We start from the raw sequence: 12,174 nt of genomic DNA, 5'->3' as shown, positions 1-12,174 counted from the left end.
CAGGAACCTGGTCTGGGTTGAGGTGTGCAATAGCATCCCTGACTTTATTCATGGAGTGCCTCACTGTGGCAACAGAATGGGCCTCATCACGAAGAAGGGGCAAGAGTGAGGTAATGCTCACTTCAAATGTAAGACCTCGCTTCTTCCCTGCGTGGTGGGCTGACCAAGTGATGTTAACCTCATCATCTACTTCTTGTGTGAGGCTAACCTTCTGCAGCCAGTCACATTCATTTGTCAGGGGGAGACTTGACAGAAATGCATATGTGACATTACCCTTGGGAGGAGATGGATTTTTTTTTGTGAAGAAAGCAGGATGGACATTTGTGTAGGAATCAGGAAGTTCCGGGACTTTCTTTACATTGCTGTTCTTAATGAATTGAATTGGTTCTCGAACTTCACCTTGATTTTCTGATGTTGTATGTTGGAAGATTGAGATGCTGGTTCCATGAAATGATGAAGTCGCTGTTGTAGATGAAGGATTATGATCGATGTTATCCATTGCACTTGTGCAGAAGAGGCCTTTCCTCAGTTTGGGGGGACAGACCACACCTTCTTCAATGTATCTGTTTACAACTGCATCTCCCAACTGAGCTGATATGTCAAGTACTGGATCATATGGAATACTTAGACCATGGTCATGAAGCATTTTCACAATGTGCCTCTTTCTGGTCTCAGCATGAACAGACATTCCTATGTAGACCGGAAAGGGGGTTTCTCTGTCTCTGGAATGTCTTTGTGTGGCAGCACCTTCTTTGTACTTGGCAAAGCAGTTGTATTGAAGGAGCTGAGCCATTGCCAGGTCAGTTGTAGTCGCTCCAAACCTCAGCTGAGATTTAATGTCTGCCCCATGCTCAATCATACAGACAAACTGAATCAAAGCTGGAGGCAAGGAAGCAAACACTGAACTCTTATCGAGATTGCCCTCAAACGTATAGTTGTGTTCGACCATGTGCTTGCGCAAAATCTTAGCAGCTTTGGCGAGAATGATGGCATCAGTATAGGATGATGCTTCTGACAAGACTGGACCAACGTCTTTTTCAAATGTCAGAAGTATATCTCGCCCTTTCTTGTAGGCTACCAGTCCAGGTATCTCTGACAAAAGCCTCTCTTTCAGTCGGGTCGAGTTCACGTCAGGTATGTCTGTCCCAAACTGCTCAAGTCTTTTCCTGTAAAGACTAACCAATTCAGCTAGTCGGAACACAGAGGGCCCATCACTGTTTTTTTTGGTCTCAATGACATAGGTCAGAAGTTCAGAGAACACCAAAGGATGGGCTTCTTTTTCTTGAGACAACTGAAGTTTTACTTTGTTCTCCGCTGCAATGTGTGCCCTCTCTTTGTTATACAGGGCTGTTAAGCAAGAGCAGTGGTATTTAAGTTCCAGGGCCACCACATCTCCCCCACTCAATAAAGCCAGAAGTTTACCATCATTAAGATTATGAGCACATTCATTGAGCCTCTCATTTAGTTGCATGGTCATGGCTTGTCGCAGCTCTGATGTTGGTTCCATCTTTTCACATAAGAAACACCGCTGCACTTCAATGCTAGTCCTTCGCAATTTTGATTGTTCTTCACGAGAATCATTCTGAATTTCAGCTGCTTTTTTAGTGGCACGCTCGAGTTTGCTGTTGCTAAACATTTGGCGACAATTTTGGTGATAATTTGCACTGTTTCGCTTCAATGTATCCTCAATACCACCTCCATCATCCAATCTGGATGGGTCTAACCTCATGGGCAACAGATTGATTGCCTGAAATTGTGGAACGTTTTTGGCTATCATGGAATAGCCGTCAGAACTACACTCATAACGAGTAGGAGGAGACTTCAACTCCTCTTTGGTATCTGTCTGACAGAGGCAACACTTCCTCCAGTCAGTTTTAGTGGTGCACATCAATGGATTATTGGAAGACATCTTGTGTTATACCGCGATCGATCTGCACACCATCCAGGTAACATTTGTTGAAGAGAACTGCACACCATGCGATTACTTCAACTCAAGGATTAAGCTGAGGATGTTGCAAAAGCAAACAGATTTATTGAAATGTCCTAAAATCACAATACAGAAAAGTACAGCTGTAGGTTTTCTGACAAACTCCTTCCGCGCCATTAGATTTAAAAGAACATTTGACCACTCCCATCTAAATTCCTGTTGGCTAATCTTCCCATCTAATCATACCAGCCTCGTCATATATCTGTTCTCCAATCAGAAGGTACCCTGAGTATACAACACACCCACTTGCTCCCCTTTATCAAACACATTTACTCATAACCACAATTTCCCATTTAATCTAATTTAATTCTAAAACTAACCATTTCATGCATCTAGACTATGTTATACACAATGACTCCTACACATCTTTATTAATCCTTTTGAGCGAAATAAAGCCACACTTTCGACCGTTTACCTTTCGTAATTTTCTCTGTTAAAGCAACAATATGTAACTCTTTTACCCTAAGGATTAGGGTTATCGATTTCACCTTATAAAAACAGCTTAAAAAATGTCTGTGTCCACTACAATTGACGTTTAGTTTACTGCCATACCGGAGTCAACAGGCGAATTACTGCACTATGAAGTTTTCTAAAACCAGGTAACTACTTTCTGCCTGACTAGTGAGTAACTTATTTGCCGTCTTGCTTTGTCTTGTGTTGCACTTGCTTGATATTTGACTGTGTTAGGATCGTATTGTCAAGTAAGCTAATTTCAACAGGTTTCCCTAGTTTTAGTCGCTAGCATCTCGTTCTCGATCTCGATTAGCTATTGCTGCATAATGCCTCTTGACGGCTAGCTAGCTATTGTAGCTATACAAACGGTAGGCTAGCCTTACCTGCTTCCAGGACGGGGTCATCAGAGTAGTGTAAAGTTAACTAGCAAAAGTTAGGTGATGGTAACCGAAATCTGTGTTGCATTTCGGTCCGCTAGGTACCGGCTGTATTGGAACTGGTGCTATATTGGCACCGGTTTTCGGTACCCAACCAAAATGAGAGATCATGGATGTTGCCCTTCAACTTAATGCAATATCTTTGATCAGACAGCTTCCGAAAATTTTAATATTGAGTCACGTAATAGCCGCCATCTTGAAAGCTGGCGGCCATATTGGAATTCAATTGACACTATTAAGTTCTTGTTGACTAACTAGTTTGTCGTATTGTCAAGTAAGCTAATTTCAACAGGTTTCCCTAGTTTTAGTCGCTAGCATCTCGTTCTCGTTCTCGATCTCGATTAGCTATTGCTGCATAATGCCTATTGACAGCTAGCTAGCTATTGTAGCAATACAAACGGTAGGCTAGCCTTACCTGCTTCCAGGACGGGGTCATCAGAGTAGTGTAAAGTTAACTAGCGCAAGTTAGGTGATGCTAACCGAAATCTGTGTTGCATTTCGGTCCGCTAGGTACCGGCTGTATTGGAACTGGTTCTATATTGGCACCGGTTTTCGGTACCCAACCAAAATGAGAGATCATGGATGTTGCCCTTCAACTTAATGCAATATCGTTGATCAGACAGCTTCCGAAAATGTTAATATTGAGTCACGTAATAGCCGCCATCTTGAAAGCTGGCGGCCATATTGGAATTCAATTGACACTATTAAGTTCTTGTTGACTAACTAGTTTGTCGTATTGTCAAGTAAGCTAATTTCAACAGGTTTCCCTAGTTTTAGTCGCTAGCATCTCGTTCTCGATCTCGATTAGCTATTGCTGCATTATGCCTATTGACAGCTAGCTAGCTATTGTAGCAATACAAACGGTAGGCTAGCCTTACCTGCTTCCAGGACGGGGTCATCAGAGTAGTGTAAAGTTAACTAGCGCAAGTTAGGTGATGCTAACCGAAATCTGTGTTGCATTTCGGTCCGCTAGGTACCGCCTGTATTGGAACTGGTGCTATATTGGCACCGGTTTTCGGTACCCAACCAAAATGAGAGATCATGGATGTTGCCCTTCAACTTAATGCAATATCTTTGATCAGACAGCTTCCGAAAATTTTAATATTGAGTCACGTAATAGCCGCCATCTTGAAAGCTGGCGGCCATATTGGAATTCAATTGACACTATTAAGTTCTTGATGACTAACTAGTTTGTCGTATTGTCAAGTAAGCTAATTTCAACAGGTTTCCCTAGTTTTAGTCGCTAGCATCTCGTTCTCGTTCTCGATCTCGATTAGCTATTGCTGCATAATGCCTATTGACAGCTAGCTAGCTATTGTAGCAATACAAACGGTAGGCTAGCCTTACCTGCTTCCAGGACGGGGTCATCAGAGTAGTGTAAAGTTAACTAGCGCAAGTTAGGTGATGCTAACCGAAATCTGTGTTGCATTTCGGTCCGCTAGGTACCGGCTGTATTGGAACTGGTTCTATATTGGCACCGGTTTTCGGTACCCAACCAAAATGAGAGATCATGGATGTTGCCCTTCAACTTAATGCAATATCGTTGATCAGACAGCTTCCGAAAATGTTAATATTGAGTCACGTAATAGCCGCCATTTTGAAAGCTGGCGGCCATATTGGAATTCAATTGACACTATTAAGTTCTTGTTGACTAACTAGTTTGTCGTATTGTCAAGTAAGCTAATTTCAACAGGTTTCCCTAGTTTTAGTCGCTAGCATCTCGTTCTCGATCTCGATTAGCTATTGCTGCATTATGCCTATTGACAGCTAGCTAGCTATTGTAGCAATACAAACGGTAGGCTAGCCTTACCTGCTTCCAGGACGGGGTCATCAGAGTAGTGTAAAGTTAACTAGCGCAAGTTAGGTGATGCTAACCGAAATCTGTGTTGCATTTCGGTCCGCTAGGTACCGCCTGTATTGGAACTGGTGCTATATTGGCACCGGTTTTCGGTACCCAACCAAAATGAGAGATCATGGATGTTGCCCTTCAACTTAATGCAATATCTTTGATCAGACAGCTTCCGAAAATTTTAATATTGAGTCACGTAATAGCCGCCATCTTGAAAGCTGGCGGCCATATTGGAATTCAATTGACACTATTAAGTTCTTGATGACTAACTAGTTTGTCGTATTGTCAAGTAAGCTAATTTCAACAGGTTTCCCTAGTTTTAGTCGCTAGCATCTCGTTCTCGTTCTCGATCTCGATTAGCTATTGCTGCATAATGCCTATTGACAGCTAGCTAGCTATTGTAGCAATACAAACGGTAGGCTAGCCTTACCTGCTTCCAGGACGGGGTCATCAGAGTAGTGTAAAGTTAACTAGCGCAAGTTAGGTGATGCTAACCGAAATCTGTGTTGCATTTCGGTCCGCTAGGTACCGGCTGTATTGGAACTGGTTCTATATTGGCACCGGTTTTCGGTACCCAACCAAAATGAGAGATCATGGATGTTGCCCTTCAACTTAATGCAATATCGTTGATCAGACAGCTTCCGAAAATGTTAATATTGAGTCACGTAATAGCTGCCATTTTGAAAGCTGGCGGCCATATTGGAATTCAATTGACACTATTAAGTTCTTGTTGACTAACTAGTTTGTCGTATTGTCAAGTAAGCTAATTTCAACAGGTTTCCCTAGTTTTAGTCGCTAGCATCTCGTTCTCGATCTCGATTAGCTATTGCTGCATTATGCCTATTGACAGCTAGCTAGCTATTGTAGCAATACAAACGGTAGGCTAGCCTTACCTGCTTCCAGGACGGGGTCATCAGAGTAGTGTAAAGTTAACTAGCGCAAGTTAGGTGATGCTAACCGAAATCTGTGTTGCATTTCGGTCCGCTAGGTACCGCCTGTATTGGAACTGGTGCTATATTGGCACCGGTTTTCGGTACCCAACCAAAATGAGAGATCATGGATGTTGCCCTTCAACTTAATGCAATATCTTTGATCAGACAGCTTCCGAAAATGTTATTGAGTCACGTAATAGCCGCCATCTTGAAAGCTGGCGGCCATATTGGAATTCAATTGACACTATTAAGTTCTTCCAGTCAGTATACATTCATTTAGATTTTTGGATCATTAATACATTTCTGTTCATTCAAGTTCTACTTCAAAATCCTTTTTTTTGCATTTGACGAGGCGGCCATCTTGAAAACTGCCGGCCATCTTGGATTTTCAGCTGGATAACGTACTTTTCATAAATAGTACATCCTGGACATCATTTGTGCCAAATTTGGTGCTTGTATCATCAAGTGAAAGATTCTGATGGAATATTGACTTAATCTGCCCCACTAAGGTGGCACAAAAATCTCTTAACATGTTACTAATCGTGAACAATTTTTTCTGTTTTAGGCAGCAACATGTGGTTGGTAATAATCGCCATTTGTACTGTTACTGGGGGAGTGTTGTTTATCATCATTGCTCTCATTATTTACAAATGTAAGTTGTTTCATCATTTCCTTAGTGTGTGTAAATCTTTACATATAATACATTTGTCATTGGCATTAAACTAAATACGCCATTTTATCTCCTAAAGTTGTTCTCTAATCTTATGACACTACACTGCAGTTCATTTCACTGTTTGAAATTTAAATGATGTCAAAAGAACCATGTTCATTTTTGAATGTCACACACGCCTTTGGAGGAAACTATCCACCCACTGTCTGACATCTGTCACCCACGTTTTCTTTCCTGTTTATGTGATGTGGTGCATTATGTGTCAGAATACTGAATTGGTTTCATCACAAACTACATTCATGGTATTTATAATACGATATAACAACATTACCTTTTTTGACGCAGGTATGAAGACAAACAAGCCCATAGATGCCTCCCTGGTGTACACCAACAAAGTGTACGAGAACTTCAGTTTCGGCAGCAGGATTCCCATCAGACAGAGAACAGAAACACTGCGGGAGCAATGTGTATATGAGAATTAGATCAGTCCCTGGACTACACCCAATACCAGATTCAACACATAGAACTGAACACAGCAGTTGTTCGAGTCTATTTAAAACTTTTAACTTATGATACCGTATCACTGTTGGTCTGTTCTCATCACTCATTTGCTTCATGTAGTATTGCATAGTTTTTGCCACAGTATTTGCCTTGAGGTCAGATTGTTGTGGCTGAAAGGCTATCGCTTAGGCTAAAGGCTTTTAGAGTTTTGCTAATATTCTATTCAGTGACAATCTTCAACACAATCTCATACAGCTTGGCTTTCTGAAGCTGATTATCACTTATCTTAGAGGTCATGTTAAGTACATTTAGTGCATTATTATAAAGTGAAAAAAATAAATAGTAGCATTACAGAGTAGTCTTTCAATGTGTTTGTCCATACTGAAGAGTTACTGTCAGTTCATGTCAATAAAAATGAGAATGATCAAGAATGAATGGTGTGGTGACTATAGGCCCACTGGGAGAAAGGGCCCTGTTTGATATTTAAACTTGTATGCATTTATTGAGAGAGAAATGCTCCACAGTAGTCCTATAAATAGGCCTATATACAATTTGCTGATTTAAATGTGCTCCATGCATAACTTTGCCTCAATATGATTTTATGTGAGGTAAATGTCCTTCAAAATAATCACACATAAGGTGTAAACAACACAACACAAAACAAAACATTTATGAATATTGAGGATACATTGTAGGCTATTGCGCTTAGATTAAGATTGTGGATTTTTAAACGTGCTTTCAAATGGACCAATATTATTTCATGAATAAAGACAAGAATCTAGAAAAAGAAAAAAAGAAGCCAGTTAGAATTACAACTTCAAAATAAAGTTTGTATGACTCCGGAACTATTGCAATGCAATATGGTTCTGAACGGATGTTGTTTTCAGTTGTACGCTGCCTATCACGAAGCACACACGGGTCTTGCTGCTGAAGCCATTTACGAGGTCGGTTTGAAAATCATGTTTGTGGCATTTGATTTTAGTGTCTGGATATGATAATTATATGTGGCTACGTTTCTTTGTGAGGACAAATGTTGCCATCTAACAGATTAAACTCTGAATCAAGTTATCATACAGAAATAGGCTAACGTAAGAGGTTAAAAGTTTCCTGTTTTTCATCTTTAGCTAAGTTGTTAGGCGAAGTAGCTAGAGGGATCCACTAGCTGATCAAATGTAAGATTAACTTAAATGTTCCTTATATTAAATATGCTGGTTATAAATCACTAAAACTGTGCCTGTCATCTTTGGTAGACATGCCAAGAAAAAGGGGATCATCGTCACCACCCTCTGCAGAATGTCAGCACGCGGCATCTGCTAAACATAAAAAAGTGGAGTCAGATGTCGGGGGTTCTCCATTCAATTTTGACACCCCGCTTAGTTTGTTTGAAAGTCTGATTTCTCCTGTTGGCGTGGAAGAGTTCTTTCAGGAATATTGGGAAAAGAAGCCCTTGTTTCTGCAGAGGTCTGACCCAGGCCTAGCCAGCTATTACCAGTCCCTCTTCAAGTTGTCTGACCTTAAGGCACTGTGTAGTGAGGATCTTGAGTATGCAAGGGATGTCAATGTCTGCCGCTGTGTGAATGGCAAGAAGAAAGTAATGAATAAAGAAGGACGTGTCAACTACAACCATCTGAAAAAGGATTTTGACCAGAAGAAGGCCACCATACAATTTCACCAGCCTCAAAGATTTAAGGTGAGTGTTCCTATTCCCGCCTGTCTGGTCAGATCTCTGAAGGACACTGAATATGCATGATTTAGTGCATCCACCATTCTTCTCTGTTAGAGGTTCTGAGATATGTGCCCTTCTCATGTATCCAGGATGAGCTTTGGCGTATTCAAGAGCGTCTTGAGAGTTTCTTCGGTGCTCTGGTGGGGTCGAATGTGTACATCACACCCAAGGCATCTCAGGGGCTGCCCCCACATCATGATGATGTTGAGGTATGAGGACGTAAGAGTGTCTGAACATCTTCTCAGTGCCTGCCTCCACATCTTTTCTGAGTCCCTGAGTGTCCGTTCGTCTGTCCACAGGTGTTCATCCTGCAGCTGGAGGGGCAGAAGCACTGGAGGCTGTACAGTCCCATCGCCCCTCTGGCCCGTGAGTACAGCGTCGCGCCTGAGGAGAGAATCGGCAGCCCAACACATGACATCATCCTGAAGGTGCAGCTAGCACATCTCAAGCCCATTCTTCATTTTACAGTGTTGTGGGCAATGGCAAGGAATATGATGAGGGGGGCTCAGTGGAGATTATTTTATCATTATTGCTATTGCCTTTTATTATTAGTATTAGTAGTATTAGGCCTATTATTATTATTATTTGAAAGTTAGTATTGTGTGTGTTACTTTTACACCCAATATGGCAATTTTATCAGTTGTCCTAACTGTCTGCCATGTTAAATCAGGTGGGAAGATTTTTCAATTGTCTCTGCATTCCTTTGAACAAAACTAAATGAGCATGTTTTCCAAAAGCTAGTACCAAGTAGAAGTATGTGGTCTCTTCACAGCCAGGAGACCTATTGTACTTCCCCAGGGGAACCATCCACCAAGCAGACACTCCTGCAGACGTGGATCACACCACGCACCTCACTCTCAGTACTTATCAGAACATGTGGGTTTCTACAATCAATATTCAAAATAAGATTAGCCAGAGAGAATGTATTTCTTCATTGTCAAAATGTCCAGGGGGACTGGCTTACAGAAACAGTAAAGCTTTGTTTGATATGGTTTTTATAAACGCCATTGTTTTAAAATGGGCAGAATTTCTGTCAATGTATTATTTGAATATTTTAAATGTATATATGTATATATGTATATACGTCTCTCAACTAAATGTTGACCGCCGAAGAGCGTGAATTCTGTCTATGATTTAGCAGTTTCATTTCTGAATATTTTGCAGGTCTTGGGGAGACTACTTGCTGGACATATTTCCAGGTTTTTTGTTTGACTCTATGGAGAGTGACATCAACATGCGAGCTGGAATGCCCAGACAACTACTTACTGTGAGTTGGACTAATGTTTCTTACTGTTCATGTGTTACATGACAATTAATACTTACATTATGTAGATTTATAATATTATTTTATTTAAATACTAACATTATGTAGATTTTACTGTTGAAATCAGAGGTAACTTCACATCAAAAAATACTGCAATGTCAATAAACACTTCTGGTTCCCCAAAAGTTCTGGACAAAGAAAAATAATTGTATTAAAACCATTCCTCATCACCTAAGTGTGTTCCATATTTGCCTCTGTGTGTCAGAATGTCAGTGTAGGTCCAGAGGTGTCTACACAGCTGTCTACGTTCCTGAGAGGTCTAGCAGATAAGTTGGACAAGGGGAAAGAGGAGCTACGCTCGACAGACATGAAGAGAGACTTTGTGTCCAGCAGGCTTCCACCTTACAGCAGTGACAACACAAGCATCATGCCTAGTGAGTAGAGATTGACCAACCGGCTTACTCCTTACAGCAATGACAAAACAAGCATCATGCCTAGTGAGTAGATATGGATTTAGCTTCTTGTTTGCAGAGGGAGAAAAGTCTTGAAATGATAGACACATTTAAACTCATGATTATCCTGTCAAGTCGCCATAAGCAGATACGGTACTCAATCATTTAATTATAGGAAGTGTTCCCACAGTTCAATGTTCAAACTTTCATTTAGCTTTTGCCTTGATTCATCAATATCACAGCGATTGAGATGTTTCTGTTCCTATATTGGATTATATTACCAAAAGTTTGAATAGATTTATTTTATTGCTGATGAAAAGAAAACAAGAGTTTTCTGCAGCTCTCTTTTGTTGTCTTTGCATCAGCAATGATACAAGTTCTATCTAGACTCCGGGTTCTACAGCTCTCTTACTTGGCAAGATCTGTTGGTTGTGTGATTTCTGCTTTTTTATTATTATTATTTATTTCTGCTAGGACTAAAACAGTATTTGCTCATTACGTGGTAATATCGGTGTAAATTGATTTCAGGAGCCTTAAAACTTATTTTCATGGATTTACAGCTGGAAAGATGCCACAGCTTGAGGACCTTGTGTGTATTAGATACAAGGACCATGTCCTCATTACAGTGCAGCCAGGTCAGGATGAAGAAGTAAGTATGATGTGGATTCAAAATATGAAGTACTAATGACCGCTTGCATAGAACTACTTCTTAAAAGCTTCATTCAATTAAAGTTGTTTTGACCATTCCCTAGGATGAGACCACAGAGATGGAGGTGTTTGTGGTGCATTCACTAAAGAATAACAGAAAGATTCACATGATGGGAGAACCAGAAGAAGACGACCACGACCACCACGACCACGGCGAGGACGAGGAATGTCCCAGTCAGAGGGTAACTTTAAATAATCAGAATTCTAAACAGTTGGTTAGGAGGCTCCCCCCTCCCTTACAAATTGTAATGAATGCTGAAATCCCTCTGTGGCAGGTCCAGGGTGTGCGCTTCCCCGCCTGTCATCTGCCTGCCCTCAAGCAGCTCCAGGGTGCAGAGCGCCTCCTTGTGGCCGGGCTGCAGCTGGAGCCAGACTCCGCTCGACTGGGCCTGGTGCTGGCACTGTGGACAGAGGGTTTGCTGGAGGTCTGCTCACCCACGGAACAATAGGAATTTGTCAATAAGTCAGACAGCTGAATCACCTCACATATGACCTTGTATGCTCTCGTAGGGTTGTCTGTGAAGTGGTCTTGGAATGTTCAACACGAAATAAAAGCATGCCTGTACCAAATCTGTCTCCAGGATTTTCATTACATTCTATCCTGCCAAGGGCAATACCGTTTACAGTGAAGTTGGTGAAAAGAACTAGAGGAAGCACTATGTTTTCAGGTTTGTTTGGACCAAAAACAAGCTGTGGTGCAGTATATTGTTGAACTAAAGTAAATAACATTTTTGTCATGGTCATTGGTTCATAAATTCCTCCATTCCAGTGGTGTTGAAGTTGGATGACCCCTCGGTGAATGGATGGATGTTCAGGAATGTATCTTCTTCTTTGCTACTAATAATGCAACCACAAACATTCATTCTATCAGTTGGATCCATTTTCTTCGTGACGATTTTTAAAAGGTTTTTAGTTTATTTGAAAATAAATATATATATATATAACTGTGACGGCCGCCAGGCCTTGCTTGTGATTGTCTGCAGGTGTCATCCCGATTAGGACTGAGGTGGGCGGGGTCGCATGCACGCTGTATTATACCTGCACGCAACCCTCGCTCGCACCACACTACTGAATACTGATCGTTGAGCTAAGTTCCGGTATTCAATAAGAGGAGTAACGCACGATGGGAGTCGCCTCACCTGGTGAATGAGACGCGCATTGCATGCTATCTGAGGCGTAGCGCACGAAGCGAGTC

At 41.3% G+C, this 12,174-nt stretch overlaps 1 protein-coding gene across 1 annotated transcript; it reads left to right on the top strand.

Annotated features, from left to right (window-relative positions):
• The first annotated feature begins 7,721 nt into the window (after positions 1–7,721).
• Positions 7,722–11,539, top strand: riox2 (ribosomal oxygenase 2). The gene is made up of 10 exons (XM_080834230.1): positions 7,722–7,773; positions 8,080–8,519; positions 8,645–8,764; positions 8,855–8,983; positions 9,328–9,431; positions 9,720–9,822; positions 10,085–10,253; positions 10,832–10,920; positions 11,024–11,161; positions 11,255–11,539. Exons 2-10 carry the CDS (start codon positions 8,082–8,084, stop codon positions 11,426–11,428), a joined length of 1,464 nt encoding a protein of 487 aa, XP_080690356.1. The 5' UTR covers positions 7,722–7,773; positions 8,080–8,081; the 3' UTR covers positions 11,429–11,539.
• The last annotated feature ends 635 nt before the right edge of the window (positions 11,540–12,174 follow it).

This window comes from Sprattus sprattus (genome assembly GCF_963457725.1).
Source record: "Sprattus sprattus genome assembly, chromosome: 1".
Classification (NCBI taxonomy): domain Eukaryota; kingdom Metazoa; phylum Chordata; class Actinopteri; order Clupeiformes; family Clupeidae; genus Sprattus; species Sprattus sprattus.
The sequence above is the reverse complement of the archived record's forward strand: the minus strand, read 5'-3'. Positions and strand labels throughout refer to the sequence as shown.

What these genes read in the sequence shown, in the direction of transcription:
- riox2 (XM_080834230.1), top strand. Translation starts at nt 8,082, where the DNA reads ATGCCAAGAAAAAGGGGATCATCGTCACCACCCTCTGCAGAATGTCAG. An exon ending in CTCAGTACTTATCAGAACAT is followed by an intron (nt 9,432 to 9,719) that starts GTGGGTTTCTAC and finishes AATATTTTGCAG; the next exon opens with GTCTTGGGGAGACTACTTGC. An exon ending in AGCCAGGTCAGGATGAAGAA is followed by an intron (nt 10,921 to 11,023) that starts GTAAGTATGATG and finishes ACCATTCCCTAG; the next exon opens with GATGAGACCACAGAGATGGA.